Genomic DNA, 18195 nt, shown 5'->3' with positions numbered 1-18195 from the left:
CAGGCCCGCCACCCCGCCCTTCTCACGGTCCCGGGTGTGGTTTCCGCGGCGCCACAGAACCTGGCTGGCCAGAGTGGGAAGAGGGCTGGGGGGGCAAGGGACGGTCACCGCGGCTGGGTGGGCTGGACGGATAGACCCGGAGGGCTCCCACGGGCCTGCCCTTCCCGTCCAGGGTGGACATTGCCCTGCATGGGACCTTGGGCCAGTCCTCGGCCAACCGTCTGTAGAAGGATGGCTTCTGGGGAGCAGAGCTGCAGGGCCGGGAGGGAACGTATGTAGGGTCCCTACAGATCCATGAAAGAGAAAAGGAAACCTCTCCTGGGCCCCACTGCAAAGCGTGATCAGCACAGAACACGGGTCCCCACCCGAGGCCTTGGTCTCTGCTCTGGTTCACGAAGTGGAGCTGGGCTACATGTGCCCTCGTCTAGCCTCACGGGGGCCTCGGGCAGGTCACTGAGCTCATACTGACATCAGTCCACAAGCACCTCAAACTCTCACTTCAGACAGGCCGTGCCTCAGCCTGACCCGGGCCCCCAGAACCACACACGTCTGATAACGTGGCATCCTCTGACCAGTGACGGCGCCGGTGGCCTTCATCGCGGCACGAAGGGCTCTGGCCAGCCACACGTCATCTCACACGTCAGTGAGCACCGGGAAGGGCTTTTCTAAACCCACACTTTGCTTTTGGAATTTAAGTATATTTAAAAAAAGAGAGTTGAAGCTGGAGCAGGGGAAAGCGAGTGGTAAATAAGAACCAAGAAATAGCGTCAGTCCAGTCTCACGAGAGACACCTGATCTCCACGGGAGAACACGGCTCTCCCCCGCTCCGACGCCCCCACGCCGGCAAGGACTCGGAAAACACGTGTGCGTCACTGCTGCCGAGTGCTGAGCCCAGAGGGAGGACCAGGTTTTCTTTTCTCCGTACGTAGGAAGTCATATCACCACGTTACTGTCCATGGAAGAGGTGGTCAAGCGTTACAGTTGAAAAATAGAGAAAATAAAAGGTCCTGTTGGGAAGGCTCGGGCAGTTAGGTCAAAGATCACGCCACTGCTTTCTGAATGTTGTATGGTTGTTACCTTATTTCCCAGCTTTAAAAAAGTATAATATGTTGCAATTCTTTTTTTATCCTAAAAATATACTTTGCACCTAACTGTGTGTTATTTTAAAAAAGGGTCTCCAAACTGTGTGTTTTGGAGCCCACCAATCCTGGGTCCTTCCTCGGGAGGGGGATATGTAACTTTTGGAAAATAAGTTGTTTACCTTTTCTAAGAAATTGACTTTTCAGCTCCACCTGACCTAGTTTCTCAAGGTTGCACACCGTGTCACTGTGGGGGGCTTCGGGGAGCCAAGCGGCTGCCCCCCAGCAGAGCCCAGGTCCCTGGGGTCACCAGGAAGGCAGAGCTCAGACCCCCACCTGCAGGACCGTGGCTGGGGGTGTCCGGGCGATTCCCTGTCCTCACGTGTGGCTGGCCAGACCCCAGACCTGCACAGGTGTCTTAGTCAAAATACCAGCTTCAGTGCTGACATCGCTTCCTCACGGCTGTGGAGGCCAGAAGTCCCAGATCAAGGTGCGGTGGATTCCAAGTCTGGTGAGAGCCCGATTCCCGGGCGGTCGGTGCCCCCGTCTGGCTGTGCGCTCACAGGGCCAGGCCCGGTGCCAGCTCACACGGACGCCTCCAGCCTCCTGCTCCCACTAACGCATCACGTCGCCCTCACGACCTCCTCCGACCCCGCCCACCCTCAGAGGCCCACCTCAGAGGGTTTACAGTAGGAATTTGGGGAGGACATGAACATCCAGCCCGTGACAGCAGGTGGGGAGTAATCGTGTCTAGGAACACCGCAGATGACGCGCCGAGGGTCCGTCGACCCAACCGTCCATCCCCGCGGAGAAGACCCTTCACGCCCGCACGCTTCATTCTTCCGGCATAGTCTGAAGACCCTGATAGCCGCCTCTTCCAGCTCACCGCCGCGTGGTCCCGGCAGGCTGTGTGGACGGGACACAGACGGGGGAAAGCGGACACTTTCCAAGGACACGTCCTAGCGCCATGCCCGGCGTGGGGAGCTGTGGGAGGGCATGCCCTGCCCTGGTCTCAGCCCGGACCCCTCAGGACCCTGGGTCCAGGCTCTCATCTCCTAGTTCCCTGACCACCGTGAGCAAGCTCCCTTGTGCCTGAGTCTCCCTTAGAAAGTCCAGAGTTTACATCCACGAGCCATGAGGTCCCTTTTGGCCCAAGGCTTCTGCCTCCACATGTGGACTTCACACCCCAATCCACGAGTGGGCCGGAGTCGGCCAGCATCCCCCGACACAACCCTGGTGCCTGGGGGTTTCTGGATTTACGTCCTGCATCTTGAGCCGTACTCGTGAAGATTCACAGCCTCACGCGGGTCTCGCACATTTCGAGATAGGCCGACCTTCCTTCCGTGTCCTCCGCGGTGGCAGGCGCGTGTGCTCGCCCCAGAGAGGGGCCTTGCCACACTGAACCGTAAACGCAAATCAGAGGTTCCGGAATGAGCGCACACAACGTCCCCATTCGGTCCTCCACGTTGTTCTCTACACGGAAACAGCCAAGCCTCCCGCGCTGCCCAGTGGAGTCCCCTGGATTCCAGGACCCCAAACCAGCTTGCACACGGAGTCCCCGTTCACGATTCGGTTCGTCTTGTGATTTTCCAACTTCACGGCCATGGAGAGAAAGTGCTACGCGTTCCGTAGAAGCTGTACTTCGGGTTTGAACGTGGACCCTCTCCCGGGTGGGCGATGTATGTCGTGCGGCCCCCGCCAAGACGCCGGGCAGGGCGGCCGCAGCCCCCAGGCAGCCACGCCGTCAGGGGCGGAAAACGGACTGTTCCGTCGCTTCCCACGCAGCGTTTCATGACTCACGTGAGAGAGTCAACACTTGACTCTCAGACGGGCTTCACGGCGATGATTTAGCCCAACTGTACGCCCAAGTGAGGGGCTCTGAGTGCATTCGTGGGGCTGGGCTCAGTCGTGCTGTCTGTCCCAGAGTGCTGGGGCATGAGCGTCTGTCTGGGGGTGCAAGGGCATGACATGCATCTTTGACTTGTGATATTTCCCACCTACTTGGGTTTGTCGGAACGTAACCCCATCGCATGTCCAGGAAGATCTGTATTAAGCATCTGCGGGGCACTGGACATGATGCTGGCATGCGACACGCATCGGATTATCTCAAACCGAGTCCACGAAGCCCAGAATTCGGAGCCACAAAGACGAGGCTCTTTTCCGGGTCTGAGAGCCTCCTTGGTTCTTATCATTCTGCCGGGGGCTCTGGGGGGCCTGGGGAAGGAAGGCTGGCCTTGACAGGTCTCAGACAGGGTCATGCCGGGAACAAGTGCCCCTGCGAGAGGCAGTGCAGAGGGGATCGGGGGTGGGGAGCACACAGCAGGCCGCCGACTGCAGCCAGACCGTGTCCTAGAAGGGCTGGGACCAGACCAGTGTAGGAAACCAGCAGTGCAGACCGAGAAACCCACATGGCCGTCCCCACCCCAAATCCTGCTTTCCTCCTCAACGGAGCATGTGCCAGGGACCCCAGAAGACACAGAGGAGCCGTACTCACAACGATGGCACATCTGCAGGGAAGAGACCCAGAGCCCTGGCCCCGACCAGAGCCAGGTGCACAGAGCACAGCTCAGGGCCACGGTGTAGGGCCACGGTGCAGGGCCATGGAGCAGAGCCATAGTACAAGGCCATGCAGCAGGACCACGGAGCAGAGCCACGATACAGAGCCCTGGGGCTTGGCCACGAAAGCACAGGGCCACGGAGCAGAGCCATGAAGCACGGGGCCATGAGGCAGGAAGACAGCACAAGAGCTACACGCCAGCACCACGCCACTCGGTCTTCCAACAAGCATCCCACACAGCTCCTGCACTCAGGCTTGAGAAGGCGGAAGCCCTGAAATGTGCAGAAAGCACACACGGCGCTTCGGTTCCAGTGTGCATGAACGCACCCCATGTGGCCTCCGAGCGTGCTCACTCTGGCAGGCCTGCAGGACTCTCCGACACCAGACGGGCCCACGAACAGCAGCTCTCCCTGCCCTGACACCTTCCCCAGGTGCACGGACTGACTGCCCAGCGCACACGCCCTTCCCCGCCGGAGGCTCCCCACGGTCCTCAAGTCTCCTCTGCTCAGCGTCTCCCTGAAGAAAGGCCCCTCGTCTCGGCACAGAACAGAACCTGCTACCCCCACTGCGGCGTGTCCATCCCTTTCCTTTTGTGCCCCAGTGTCCGCCCAGAGATGTTAGCTCAGGAAGCAACCAGCCGTGTGGCTCGGTCTCTACTGTGCAGAATGGTGCTGGCAGCCCTCACTGTGGGTTCTAGGGGACACTGGGTCAGGGACCAGTGAGCCAACTCCCGTGACCGGAAAGAGTGCAGGAGGGACATTCTACAGGACAGCGGGGACGAGGCGTGAGAACTCTGCTGGGGAAGGAGCCCGCGGCTGAGCCTTCGGCTGCCCGGGGTCCCCGTGTGAGCGGGGAGCAGGCTCTGACCACAGCTGGTCCCCAGCGAGCCTGGGAGCAGGTGTCCGAACCATCGAGAAGGCAAGAGGCCTCGATCACTCTTTGAAATAGACCACTCGGGGCTGACTTCACGCACCAAGATGCTACATGCACAGGACCATGACTTTTGTGTTGGGAATTAGTCCTAAGAAGACAGTAAAAGTCTGAACCTCAGGGGCAGACGAGCAGACAGGTGCCCCACGAGGAAAACCGTCCCCGCCGCGGGATTTCTGTTGGAGGCTGCGCTGTGCCCTTTAAATCCCCACCTGGGCTCCCACCATGGGCTGACCCACTACTCTCCGGAGCGTCACCGAGCAGGGACGAAAGGAGGACCGCGCCCCCTGCCGGCCACACTGGGGTGTCAGCTGGGCCACAGCTCCCGGGGGTACGGCCCACACCCGCCCGAGACAGCCTGTGCCATCCGCGACCATGGACCTGCCCCAAGGGGGCCGGCATCCCCAAGATCTCGAGGACTGAGGTCCATTGGGCGTCGGGTGACAGTGAGCAGAGCGGGACCCACGCTTCCTTTCTGAGTTTGTAAGGCCGACGTCCACACACCCGCATGGGATCCCATCACAGGAAACCGCTCCAACACTCAGCACATTTTGTTATCTGTCCTCCTGGCACTTGGTTCACAGTGACACAAGAGACCGTAAAGCCCGACATGTGGGGGACTGTGAGTGAATGGGCCGCAGTGTTGACAGCCACAGGGACCGCTACGCGTTCGTCTTTGCCACGGAAAGCAAAACACGTGGCGGAATAACATTTCTTTAAAGGTTATGTCCCTAGTCCCCGAAAAGAGGGTTGGCCTTGGGGTTGGACTGGGCAAGACACAAGCTGAATGACAATGGACAGTGTTGGCACGTCCGGCCGGCAGGCCCACGGGCGTGTGGGCTCATGAAGCTCCGTGACGGGGAAGCTGAGTCACCCCATCCCTCTGAGCGGGCCCGGCTGTGGCAGGTGAGGGGGAGAGACCCCATACTTACAAAAACTTTCCGTTTGTCTTGGATCCTATCATGACGATCTGCTCAGATTCAACCCTTGAGATTTTCCCGTGGAACCAAGGCATCTTCTCGTGGGCCGTGGTGGCGATCAGCTTCTCCAGCTGCGGCTTCTGGCTGATGATGGCCTGCTCCAGGGCCTGGCCCTGCCACGAGAAGGGAGCAGAGAGGGACAATGCACGAATGAGAACAAGACGCAGGAACCTTTCTCATCTGTCCCGGGTCCTGGCGTGCGAATTCATTCATCACAGATAAAGCTGTAAGATCCGTACACGTGATCGAGTACCATCCGGTAGATATCTACCAGCACAGGCTCCAGAGGCCTTCTGAAGCTGGCCAGGCCTTCTGAAGCTGGCACGACCCCCAGGTCCTGAGACCAGGCCTCTTGCTCCCTGTGGATCACGGCCCTGCACCAACCCGACAGATTTGGATCAGAACCCAGCTCCTCGCCCCAGCGACTCAGCAGCCCCCGGGTGCAGGCCACGAAGGAGACGTGGTTTTCCCGGCTGCCCACTGAGGCCACCTCCCAGCGCTCATGCTGCTGCCTGTACGTGTAAATGTGGCCACGGGACACGGAGGACATGAGCTGTGACAACGTGGAAAACAAAATCGGGAGGGGGCTGGCAGCCGGCTGAGTTCCCTTCCAAGACTCGTTTAGTGGGAGACACAGTGGTGTTCTCCACAGCCGTAAATGAGGACCCCACACTGGGTTACTGGACGGTGTAAAGAGGGCAAGAAAAAGTAAAAATAAAAATATAATGAATCCAAATGAGGGGACGTGTGGGTCCCTTCACATAGGACGTTCTGGAAGAGGCAGCACTGTAGGGACAGAATGCAGGTGGGGGCTGCTGGGGGCCGGGGTAGGGGCTGCTCATCTTGGTTTTAGTGGGACCTACGGGGTGCTCTGTGTTGGTCAAAAATCACAGAACTGTAGGCCTAAAAAGCTTAGTTTTACTGTGTGTAAAGTACAGCTCCACACGTCTGATCGGGCTCAAAACCGTAAGAAGATGGTCTGAGGCGTAGCTCGCGCTGCTAACAACTGGCACTGACCAGGGTGCTGCTCTCTGTCTGCGAGGCCGGATCCACAGAGATCCCATTCGAGGACAGAAAGCAGTCACCGTGTAGAGTCCCCCTAAACCCTGTCCCGTCACACGTCTGTGGGCGTCGGAGGTCGCTGCCACCCGTGGTGCAAGGACCCGGGAAACGCGAGAGAGATGTCCGGACACCCGTATCTGAGCGGGAGACCCTCAGCCAGCCCGCTAGCTCCGGACACCGGGGGCTGGGAAGAGCGTGGCGGGAGCTGAGCTGTGTCCCTGCCCCGCCCTGGGGCCTTTGTGGACGGCGTGTCACTGCGTACTCATTAAACACACACATGTCCCTGTGGCCAACCCGACTAGCTGGGGGTCTTCCTTCCCAGAAGCTGGGAACAATAGGCAGAGGGAATTTCTGAGCAGCACTGAGGGCCCGTCACTAGGCACAGGCTCGGGGCAGGACAGGGCGCTTGGGGAAGCCAGGCGGCCAGCCAGGGCCGCTGCACCCCCGCCTGCTCGCCTGGAATGTTCTGCCCGAGACACCTGGGAAGCTACAGAATCAGGAGCCCAACCGCTTGAACAGGGCGACCCCATGCTGACTCCCGGGCAGACTGGGGGGGGGCGCGTGCGGGCAGCCGGGTGACCCGCGGGGCCGGCAGACGGGGCGCCCTCCCCACGGGACCCCCAGGGAATCGGCCGCCAGCCGGCCCAGACGCACCTGCAGGTTCCAGGTCTGCTTCACGTACTCGCGGATGAGGCTCTCCTTCAGGTCCTCGAAGGGGCCGGTCTTGGGCTGCACCCCGGGCGGCCGGTGGAAGGGCTTGGTGAGGAGGCAGACCAGGCCGTCGGACTCCTGCGAGTGGTAGTGGCAGAGCTCGGCCGGGCTGCCGTGCGTCCTGCCGCCCGCGATGGCGTAGGTGCCGTTCATCTCGCGCTCGATGGTGTAGTGGTGCGCCTTCCTGCCGTGCGCCACCGACAGCGCGAAGCCGCCCAGGTAGTTGCGGCTCTGCCGCAGCAGGTACAGCCCGTCGCTCATGCCGCCCTGGACCAGGTAGTCCTCCGCCTCCTCCCGCGTGATGTTGCCGAAGAAGAAGGGCAGGTGGTTGGCGCTGTCGGCCGCGCTCCCCGCCATGCCGGCGCCTCCCCGTCAGCGACCACGGCACACGGCGCGGGGCTTCCTGGCAGGGGGAGAGAGGACGGGACGTGGGTCAGGCCCCGGGCAGCGAGCGCAGGGGCTGGACCGCTGACCCTCGGAGCGCCGGACCAGGTCCGCCGACCGGCCGGAAGCCTCCGGCAAGGACAGGGAGGGCTCAGGGTGGGCTATTTGGTGTGGGGCGTGAACACCGTCTGTGAGGCCGGGTCGTGCTCCCTCCAGCACCCCGCCAGGGCCTTCTGCCGGTGTCCCCCGGCTCATCACCATAGCCGTCCTCCCCTGCCTTCCAGACACCAGGGAGCCCCGGGCGGTGGGGCCTCCGTCTGGGCCGCTCCTGCCCTGACCCAGGACCCAGGGCAGTGCTGTGCCCTCGGTGCCCCTCCGTCCACCTGCCCGTGGACACAGCCCCACTCCGCCCCCACCTGCCACTTGCCTTCAGGCCAGCTCTGCCTTCTCCTCCGACCCCGGGGAAAGTCTGTTGCTTGCACTGGGCTTAACACCCACGGGGAGAATGTGCTGCCTGAGTTTGGCCTTTGAACATTCCCCATGATTTTTCTCCACGCCGGAAACCACTTTATTCAAAAGCTCCAAACTGAGAAACAGAGGGGTCCCCTGGACCCCACAGAGCGGACCCACGCCCCGTACCTCGGCCGGCACGCACGTGCGCAGCCCGCTTTCCAGGGAGCTGGGGCTGCGGGACGGTGCGGGCTGAGCTCCTCCAGGCAGGCGGCCTCCCTGCCTCCCCCGGGGCCTTCTTACGACCCAGGTTCGATGGGCAGCTCATAACAGAACACGTTTTAGGACACGGAATCGTGTTTTGTGACACCTGGGGCAGCGTCTCTGGCTCGCTGTCTCACACCCCTACACACCCCACCAAGCTCATCGCCACAGACCACAGGCCCTTCCCACGCGGGGACCTCCCGAGAGCGCGATGCCCGCCTTGGCCCCCACCCTCAGGCCACCTTTGGGACCAACACGGAGATGCCGGCACCCACGGCCCCATGTGGTTGCCCGGAATGGTTCCTGGCATGCGGCAGGTGGCCACAGACACTGGCTGATGAATAAAAGCGTATTTCAAAGTAAGGCATCCAGAAGGAGGTTCTGTTCTCAGAAGCTGATGCCACGCGCATAGGTCAACGTGCCCTCATCAGGCTGGTGCAGAGAGATGGGCTGTGGCCCGCGGGCACCGTACCCCCCTGGGCTCCGTAGCTGCCGAAACCCTGCTCCGTCGCTCGGCTCTGCCACCGGCGATCTCTGTACGCTCTTGCTCATCACCAATGGCCAAACCCAAGGTCAGCCCCTACCCACCTTATCCGGCTTGAGCATTGGGAGCGCTGGACGCATCCCAGTGGCCCTGCCTCGGTGGGTCAGTCTCTCTTCTGCCGTGGCTCCTTCCTCACTTACTCTGCAAGCCGGGGCTGGGGCCGGGGTTCCAGCCTCATCCTCCCCCTGCACACGCCCCTCCCTGCCACGGGCAACGCTCGCCGACCCCACACCCTGCCGTGCCCACTGAGCTCCTGACGAAACGCTGCTCACCTGAGGTTCCCACCTGGCTGTCCAACAGGCACATCAATGTCACGTGCCCGCAGATGCCTCCCTGTGTCCTAACTCGGGAAGGATGAGACCCCAGGGTTGGCGGACCCCTCCCTGTCACAGCTCACTAACCTCCGCAGTCAGCAGACCGCACGCCCGCTCTTGGGGGCATCTGAGCTTCGTGCGGGAGACGGGACCAGGAGTTCTCCCGGGATCTCTCATGAGGTTCGTCCAAGTACGTCCCAAAGCCGTGGCATCTCGCCATCTGCCCCGATGTCACCCCGGAGGAAACCACCGCCTCTCGCACACGCCGATGCGTCTTACCCAGTTCTCCCTGCCTCCCGCCCCCCCACGGCCCCTCCCGACTCGGCAGGCAGGCGATGTCCGCCAGCCCCTTCCTTGTCCCCGTCACACTATTTCTAGAGCATTCCCCATCCTGGGCACTTTGCCCACACGGTTCCATTTCACCCAAGACCCTCTTCAAAGTGAGGTCAGCTTCAGTGCCACCAGAATGGGGACCTAAACAAGCAGGGGCACAGGCCACTCCTGGGTCTGCACTTGGTGTCCCCCAGTCGTGACCGTGAGTGGTCTCAGCACCCCGGTATTCACGTTGGGCTTCTAGCTAATGAATGCTGCCTTTTCCACGGTGGCCAACGCATGTCCCCGCCTCGCTGTGCAGGAAACACTGCGGCTCACCCTCCTTCTGTCGCCCCCGCTCCCCGTTATCACCAGACATTACCCTAGCTCAGGGTTTCCCAACGTCTGGGCTGCACCTTCTGTCACCGGGGCTGTCTTGTCCATGACCAGTCGGCCTCCACTGACCACCCCCAAAATCTCCACGGGGACAACATGAACCATCTCCAGATGTTTTCAAATCCCCCCGGAGGCAACAACCCCCAGGCTGCCTGATCGGAAACCGCCGTGCTCTCGGTCCGGCTGCCCGCAAATCTGACACGTTCCTTCCACTGCATTCAAGCGGAAGGACAATGTCAGCACCAGATTCGACGCTCCAGTGTCCCCCGGTGAAATTCAGTATCGCCGTCACTGTGAGCGAAGGGTGGGGAGGGTCGGAAGTGAGCAGAGTCCCGTGGAGGGAACCGGACCCCGCCACCACGTCACCGCGGCTGGCTGGCACTAAGCCTGGGCACATTCTCAAAATTGTCACCAGCCAAAGCACAAAGAAGCATAAAAAACCCGGCAGTAAGTAGACCCCGGAGAGGACACCTGTTTGCAGTGTGAGCCCGGACGGGACAAGGAGGCTGAGTGCAGCCCCCGGGGCCCCGGCTGGCCAGGAACGGGCGTGGGAGCAGACGACCGCTTCGCTGCTCTGCGCACGTCCACAGCTGACCACACGGACCAGGTGAGCGCTGGCTGTGGGCTGCGGAAACATTTTGGCGAGAAGGTGACTTCATAATCGTGACATCTGTGGATAAGGGGGGTGGACCACTGACGTGGCCCCTGTCCTGGCAGAGACCCTCCCTCGTGGCTGGAGACGCACGACCCTGCCTTGGGGTAAGACACGTTCTCGACAGTGTTATTCTGGTTCCCGAGATCCTTGTCTGTTTCTGTGCTTTAACCTCAGCCGTGAAGGGGGCCGGCTGTGTCTTTGTACTTCCGTTTCTGCTTAAGCCCTGTCTGTCCCTGTTGTCAGAGGCCGTGACCGGTGCTTGGAGACTTCTGCTTTTCTTACGAGCCGCGAAGCGTGGTTCCTGCAGGTGCGGCCCCTTCACTTCCTGCAGAGGACCTCTCCGTCCGCGCTCAGCAGGCGAAGGGGGCTGACACTGGGTCACTGGGCCCCAGAGCCTCCCCACAGAATCCGGACCGAGGTGACAGTGGCAGAAATGAACGGGACTCTGGGCAAAATCTGGGGACGCTCTCTGCCAGAGCCCTGCCACCGAGGGGAACTAAAGATAACTTGGCTTAGGACCCTTGGAGCCACACAGCCACGTCGATGCAAAACAGCCCTGATAAAAATTCACGTGGGAATTCCCTCCGCAGCTCGAAGCCGAGAGAAGTCCGTGTGGGACTGCTGTGAAAGGAACCGCCTCGTCTGTGGGTTTCACTCATTTTCATAAGAAAGAGGAAAGAGCCCGGTCTACAGGGGCAATAAGGTTTCCTGGGCTGGTCAGGGGCCGGCCGACTGGTTACAGTGACCAGGTCAGGGCAGGCGCAGGGGGCCCGCCCCAGCATCCCCCGTACTCAGATGACCACCCTGGGCCACTCTGCAGAGGATGGCAGGCACTGTCTCCTGCAGGGGGATCTGCTGCTTGGGAGGTAACACATGGACACAGATGCTAGGCCGCCCATGGAGACCCAAGTCCTCCGGCGCCTGGCCTGAGCCAGTCCTGTGTCCACTGGCTTCCTGAGCGATACGGGGTTGTCCTCCAGGAGACACCCCTCCCCTGGCGCTGTCCCCAGCCTCCGCGAGGCCACCGGCAGGCCATGCCACTGCGGACCTGGACCCCGGGGAAGATCGTACAACCCCATCTCTACCTAGCGTCCCCCCTTCTGCATTTGGGGGAAAGCACAGCTTCTCAGAAGACGGAGACACATGTTTCAGAAACAAACAGTAGATCTAAGGCCAGAGAAAGTGATTTTTTTTTTTTCACTAACACTTAGAATTAGAGGAGAAGTTTCAATACTTGAACCTATCACTGAACCTTCAGACCTGAGTTCTTCCGATGCTTCCAGAACTCGGGGGCCCGGACAGCACATCGAGGACAGACAGACGCCTCTCAGGCAGCGCCTGGATTTTCAGACTCCACAGAATCCTGCTTCGAACCTGCCTGATCTCTCTCCCTTGCGTATCAGCACAAATCACAGATACAAAGCTTTGATGTCAACATAAATGTTCGCTCTCAACATACTTGCTTACGAGTAAGTGACCAGCCCATCCTAAGCGAAGTCAACATGAGAACAGCCATGCATTCCTCACGCTCCCTGAGCAGCTACTATGTGCAAGTGATTTTGCTCGGTGCCGTGTGGGAAGGAGAGTGAGTGCCTCTCCTCTAGGAAAAGAGCAACGGAAGAGGCTCAGGGGAGGGTCCGCTGCAGGGGCCCAGCGTTTACCCCAGGGCTGCGACCCCAGGGCCTCTGCTGTCTACACCACTCCTGCCTCCCGGTGGGACTGGCAAAGCGGCTGCCGGTCCTGCTTCTCGCCAGCAGCTCCTGCTCACTTACACCCTGAGCCTGCCCCGTGTGGCCCTCAGGCCCGGCCCAGACTCGGCCCCGGGAGGTGGGGTCCCAGGGGACCCGCCCAGCTCAGGACTCGCACAGAGAGGGTGAGTCTGGATTGCAAACAGCTTCCCTGTGGAGAGTGTTGGGGACGAACCAGCATTTCATCCTGCACGTGGGGTGAGCAGAGAGACGAGCAGGCCACGTCCTCCCCCAGGGGCCGGGGAGGAAAGAGGTGGCCAGCGGGCCGAGATAGGACTGGGGACACAGGGCTGCATGTGCACGGCCACTCCCGGGGGTCCCGGCGCACACGAACGTGCACAGCCCCGGCAGGACTGAGGCGCGAGGACGTGCTTGCGACGTGAGCTGGGTTAGCGGAGACTCCGTGAGCACAGGATGACATCCAAGGCATCACCGGGTCACGTCCCCGGCCTGCTGTCCTGGAGGGGATGGGGCTGCTGCCAGCGGGGCCCCAGACACCCAGCCACGGAGTCCCCAAAGCAGGAGAAATGAAGACAATGACGTGACAAACGAGAACACACTGAGCGTGACCGGTGCTTCTCTCTGGGCTCCTCACGGGGCAGACCACGCAGGGAAGCAGGACGGGCCACAAAACAGCCTTGTTTCCTTTGTTCTGCTCTAGGCGACACTCCAGGGAAGACCTGGTCACCCCACGGAGACTCGGCTCCTCCTGTGCCATCCCGAGGCCTGGCTGAGGTTTTCAGCTTCTGGATACTATTTTTGGGGTCTGCGTCCCTGCCCCTCATTTACACAAACCACAGGGAGCCAGTGCCTGCGGGAGAAGCCAAACCACCGGATTTCAACCTGTAGGGACATGCTCGTGTGGGTTGAGACATCGACAGCAAGTGTTGCTCCGTGTCAGTTAAAAGTCACTACCCCGCACCGTCTCCTCGTCCGTGCAAGCGCGTTTGTGGGGGACTCGGGACGGCGTCACATGCCGGAAGCTGAGGACGGTGCTCGTGGATGTCATAAACCCGTGACACAAGCACGCCCCATGCTTGAGTCGGGGGCCAAAGTTGTATGACGGGAAGAAGGGTGGTGTGGCCACGTGACGACCACAGGAAAGGAGCGGCGTTGGGCCGGACGGGTGCTGGGCAGGAGAGCGTGGGCTGCGGCAGGAAAACGGCACAAGACCTGGACTTGCTGAAACCCGAGTGCAGCCCCTTCGTGCAGACCCCGCAGGAGACTGGAAAGCGGGAGGCCGGGCTGCCGGACGTGCTTGCGTCCACACGCTCGGCCTTGCTCCCTTTCCTGGACTCAAACGCGCGTCTGGAATCAGGAGCCCGGGACAGCGAGGGCGTGGGCGAGCTGGAAAAGCCCACAAAGACGGAGAGAAGCTCTGCGACGGAGAACAGCGCAAGCGACGCGGAGCAGAGGACAAGCCCCCACGGGCCGGAGTCCTTCCTGCGGCCGCACGGTGTCTGGAAGTAGGGACGTGGGCCCGCGCCTCCAGCCTCAGCACAGAGCCAGCCGGAAAGCAGAAGTGCCGATCGCCCTGGCCACGGGCTCCCTTCAGGGGCGCCTTCAGATGAATTCAACCCCAAGGACACGGACCCCCTGGACAGACTCAGCACCACGAACCTGTCCCCGAGTCCCAGGGACCTAAGTGCCGAGCTGCGTCTACCAAAAAATTCACGGATATTTTATATATATTTAAAAAAAACCCCAGACATTATAAGTATCAAACTCCCTTATAAAACTATATCAAGTAGAGAGAAATCCTAGAGAATCTTCTCAGGATGGCAGCTCCTGGCAGGGGGCTGGCGAGGCTGAGCAGACACAGTCTTCATGTCTACGTGCCAAGCTGGGTCTAGCAAAACTTTTGTGGCACTCACACTCCGGGCACCGCTGTCCCCCACACTTGGGAGAGCCAGGAGAGGCCAGACTCCACGCAGAAACACCACAGGAGGCACAACACGGAGAGACACCCTCTCCACGCACGGAAGCTTTCAGAACTCTGGTGGAAGGTCTACTTCGATGTGTCCAGGAGACTCGCAAGGATGTGTTCCGGGAAGTAACGGATGGCATCCTGCATCCTGTCTCCCGGGCCCACAGAAGAGACAGGTCTGTGCAAGCTCCACACCATCTTACGGAGGACAGACCGAGCCGCCAGGAGGACACGTGCACCTTCAGGGCCCACCTGGCGACAGTGGATGGTGACCCGGATGACGGAATGACAGAGGGGAGCTCCCAGGTGCTGGCTCCCAGGGCATCAGCTGACTTGCCGGCATCCCTGAAGGTGGTGGTACCCAGGTTCATCAGGCCTGGCACTGAGCCCAGGACATCGGTTACCTCCCAAAGGCCACACAGGCAGTCGTGGGACAAGCAGTGCTGGAGGCCAGCCCTTCCTTAGCTACAGCCTTCGGAGGCCCTCGGGGGTGTGGCAACAGGTCCCTCAGCCCGCACATCCTAATGCAAGCACAGGCCTTTCTGACCAAACTCGGAGCTCCCTCCTTGGTCCCGCGCAGCGGAGGTTGGCCATGTGCGACCCTAAGACCGGCAACACCAGCATCACGTGGAGCTTTCGAGATATGCGAATGGAAACCTCCAGGCCCCACGCGGCTTGCAGAATCAGAAGCCGTGGGGGTGGGGTCCGGCCGTCTGTGATTTCCCGGGCTCAGGTCCGAGGACGTGCACCCACAATGTCATCTGCGTGGCTGCTCGAGACAAGTCTATGTCCTCCTAGGAAGCGCTCTTCTCCGCGCTGCTGGGTCTCCAGTCACCCATCTTAGCTCCACCCTTCCAACAAAGCCTGGTCACATCGCTTCTCTGCTAACGGGACTTCCGCCCTCTGATCTCAGGGTCACTCGCCACCCGCCCCACCGCTCCCCGTGGGCTCTCTGAGCACAGCACCCTCGGATGCTTCCAGACCAGCGAGGGCCCCTCGAGGTACCCTGCTCCTTCCTTCTTCGGACCACTGACCACAGTTCTGACTTAATTTTAATGTATCTTAACTTGGATGAGTGTGTTTGACGAACGCTTGCCTCCAGGAGGGCAGAGAGGGCATCGATCCTTCTCTTTCTCTTTTAGTTTGTAAATGAACTTAACATTTTAGGATATACTTAGACTTTCAGAAAAATCGCAGCGATAGTACAGAACGTCCATACACTCCATGCTCAGTTTCCCTGTTCGTAACATCCTACAGGACATGGTACGTCCCTCACAACTAGTGAACCAACAGTGACCCATTATTCTTAACTAAAGCCCCTCATTTATTACTTTGTTTGGATTTCCTTAGTTTTTTACCTAATGCCTTCTTTTTATGTCCCTAAACCCCAGCCCAGATACCACACGGTACTGAGCTCTCACGCCTCCTTAGGCACCTGCTGGCTGTGACGGGTCCTCAGACTTTCCTTGTCCTGCACGGCCTCGAGGGTTCTGAAGAAGACTGTTCTGGCCGTTTGTAGAAGGTCCCTCACCCGGGTTGTCTGATGTTTTTCCCATGGTTAGACTGAAGCTACGTGTTTTGGGGAGAAAGACCCCCCAGGGAAAGTGCCATCTGCCTCACATCAGATCAAGGGTGTGCGCTCTCGACGTGACTTACCACCGTTAGGGTTCCTCTTCGACACGGGCCGAGCTGGCGTTTGTCGGGCTTCTCCACTGTGAAGGTGATCTCCCCCATCCCCGCCTCTTCCCGTCCGCCCCGTCTGGAAGGAAGAAACTCGGCGCCGTCCATCCCTCAGGAGAGGGGAGGAGTGTCCCGGCCCCTGGAGCGCAGAGGATCTACATACGTTGTCCAGAATTCTTCCGCAGAGTCGATGGGTCTGTCCTCTCCTCTTATTTATGTGTTCAGTCCTATTTTATCTAAGTATGGATTCAAGGTTATTTCATTCATGCATCAGGTTTTAATGAAATATTGCTTTACTCTGTTGCTCTGACAGTGCTTGTGTGGCCACTGGGATCCCTTCCAGCGGTTCCTGTGCCCTGGGCCACTGGCCCTGTCACTGTGGTTTGTGTCGTGTTTGGGGGGCACTGCCCTGAAGATGCTGAGGGTGTCTCAGGTATGCGCCTCGGTCTACTCCTCCACACTCCCGTTTCCCTGTTCCCTGTGATGGGCGGTGGTATTAGAGACCAGGATCTGAGCACAAGGTGTGTTCGCGGCTAGCAGATGCCACTGCCTCTAGACCCCTCCGACGACGGAGAACGTGTGCGTACAAGCACACTTCAGCTGTGTGTGCGGCACCTGTCTGTCCGTCTGGGTCTACATTAACCTGAACGTGAGGGCGCGCTCATGTCTCCATCCCTCTGCCCCTATTTTCTGGAAGAGAAAATTATTGAAAATTGCTAACTTCCTCCTTCAATGAATGATATAATTCATCAGTGAAACCGTTGGAGCATGGACCTCCCCCGGCCCTGGCAGGGAGGAGGTTATTACATTATTGACTTAAACTGAGGAGTCAAGGCTATTCAGGCTCCTTTTCCTTCTGCGAGTCCTGGTGGTTTGTGTCTTTCAGGAACTAGTCTGGTTCACGTTTGCCGTCACATTTGTGAGGACAGAGTCTTCCACACTATCTGGTCACTGGTTTTGTGAGGTCATGGTATCAGCACCACCGATGTCTCCTACTTCTGATACCAGTGATTTCTCTCTTCTCTGGTGTTTCCCTGTTTTCAACTTCAAGGATTTCTACTCTCATTTTAATTATGTCTTTTCTTCTTGCTTTAGGCTTTTTCTGCTCTTTTAGTTTGCAGCTTTCTAAGGTGGAACACAGGTTATGGATTTTATAAATATAACTTTTATCTAATATTTGCACTTAACTCCATAAATCCCCTTTAAAGCACAATTTTTGCTAAATCCCATAAATTTGTTGTTGTATTTTTATTCTGTTCAACATACTTTTGTAGTTCTCTTCACACTTCTTTGACCTACAGTGTATTTAGAACTCTGTTGTTTAATTTTAAAAATTGGGGGGAATTTATAGCTATCTTTCTGTTACTGATTTCTAGGTTAATTCCCTTATATTCTGAGAACATAATTTATGTTATTTTTTATTCATGTAAGTATGGGTACCTACGTTTTCCAAGAACGTGCTGTCTTGATGAGCGTTCTAGGTGAGTTTGAGAAGAATGTGTGTTTTCCTGTTGTTGGGCCGGACAGTTTACGAGTGTCGAGCAGACCAGTGGGGTCGACGGTGCTGCTCCGGTCTCGCGACCCCGTCAGCCCTCGGTCTACTTGGTCAGTGACCGACAGGAGGCGGTGGGATCTCCAGCCGCGGCCGTGGGTGTGCCCACTCTCCCTCCGGTCCCATCCGTGTTCGCGTCGTGTCTCCTGACACTGTCATGCGCCGACGTGCCGAAGGCTGTTCCGTCTCCTTGGGCAACCGGTCCCTTTACGGTCACGTAACACTCTTCTTTATGCCTGAGAGTCTTCTACTTTTCTCAAGTCTGTTTTAGCTAAAATTGACGTACCTATTCCATCTTTCATTTTGATTGGTGGGGCTATCTTTCTCCATTCCTGTATTGTCTGTAGGTGTCTTCACATCTGAGATAGGTCTTTTGTAGACAATAAGGTTTGGGTCATGTTTTTGGTCCGCTCCTATAAACGCCGTACTTTAACTGGTATAGTTAGACCATCTGCTTTGAAAGGGATTATTTAGGGGCGCCTGGGTGGCTCAGTGGGTTAAAGCCTCTGCCTTCGTCTCGGGTCATGATCTCAGGGTCCTGGGATCGAGTCCCGCATCGGGCTCTCTGCTCAGCGGGGAGCCTGCTTCCTCCTCTCTCTCTCTCTGCCTGCCTCTCTGCCTACTTGTGATCTCTCTCTTGTCAAATGAGT

The 18195-nt window shown here is 58.9% G+C and overlaps 1 protein-coding gene across 3 annotated transcripts in view; it reads right to left on the bottom strand.

The window, feature by feature from the left end:
* SYK (spleen associated tyrosine kinase) overlaps nucleotides 1–18195 on the bottom strand; it is a 67644-nt gene that overhangs the window by 31433 nt on the left and 18016 nt on the right. For all 3 annotated transcript variants that reach the window (XM_032308959.1, XM_032308958.1, XM_032308957.1), the window contains exons 2-3: nucleotides 7263–7722; nucleotides 5499–5659 (exon numbers count right to left, since the gene is read on the bottom strand). In XM_032308959.1, coding sequence (XP_032164850.1) covers nucleotides 5499–5659; nucleotides 7263–7676 — 575 coding nt within the window. In that variant the 5' untranslated portion in view covers nucleotides 7677–7722. The remainder of the gene's footprint in view (nucleotides 1–5498; nucleotides 5660–7262; nucleotides 7723–18195) is intronic.

The sequence above is a fragment of the Mustela erminea genome, chromosome 12 (genome assembly GCF_009829155.1).
Source record: "Mustela erminea isolate mMusErm1 chromosome 12, mMusErm1.Pri, whole genome shotgun sequence".
NCBI classification, from domain to species: Eukaryota; Metazoa; Chordata; class Mammalia; order Carnivora; family Mustelidae; genus Mustela; species Mustela erminea.
Note: the sequence above shows the minus strand (reverse complement) of the source record. Positions and strands in the feature narration are given on the sequence as shown.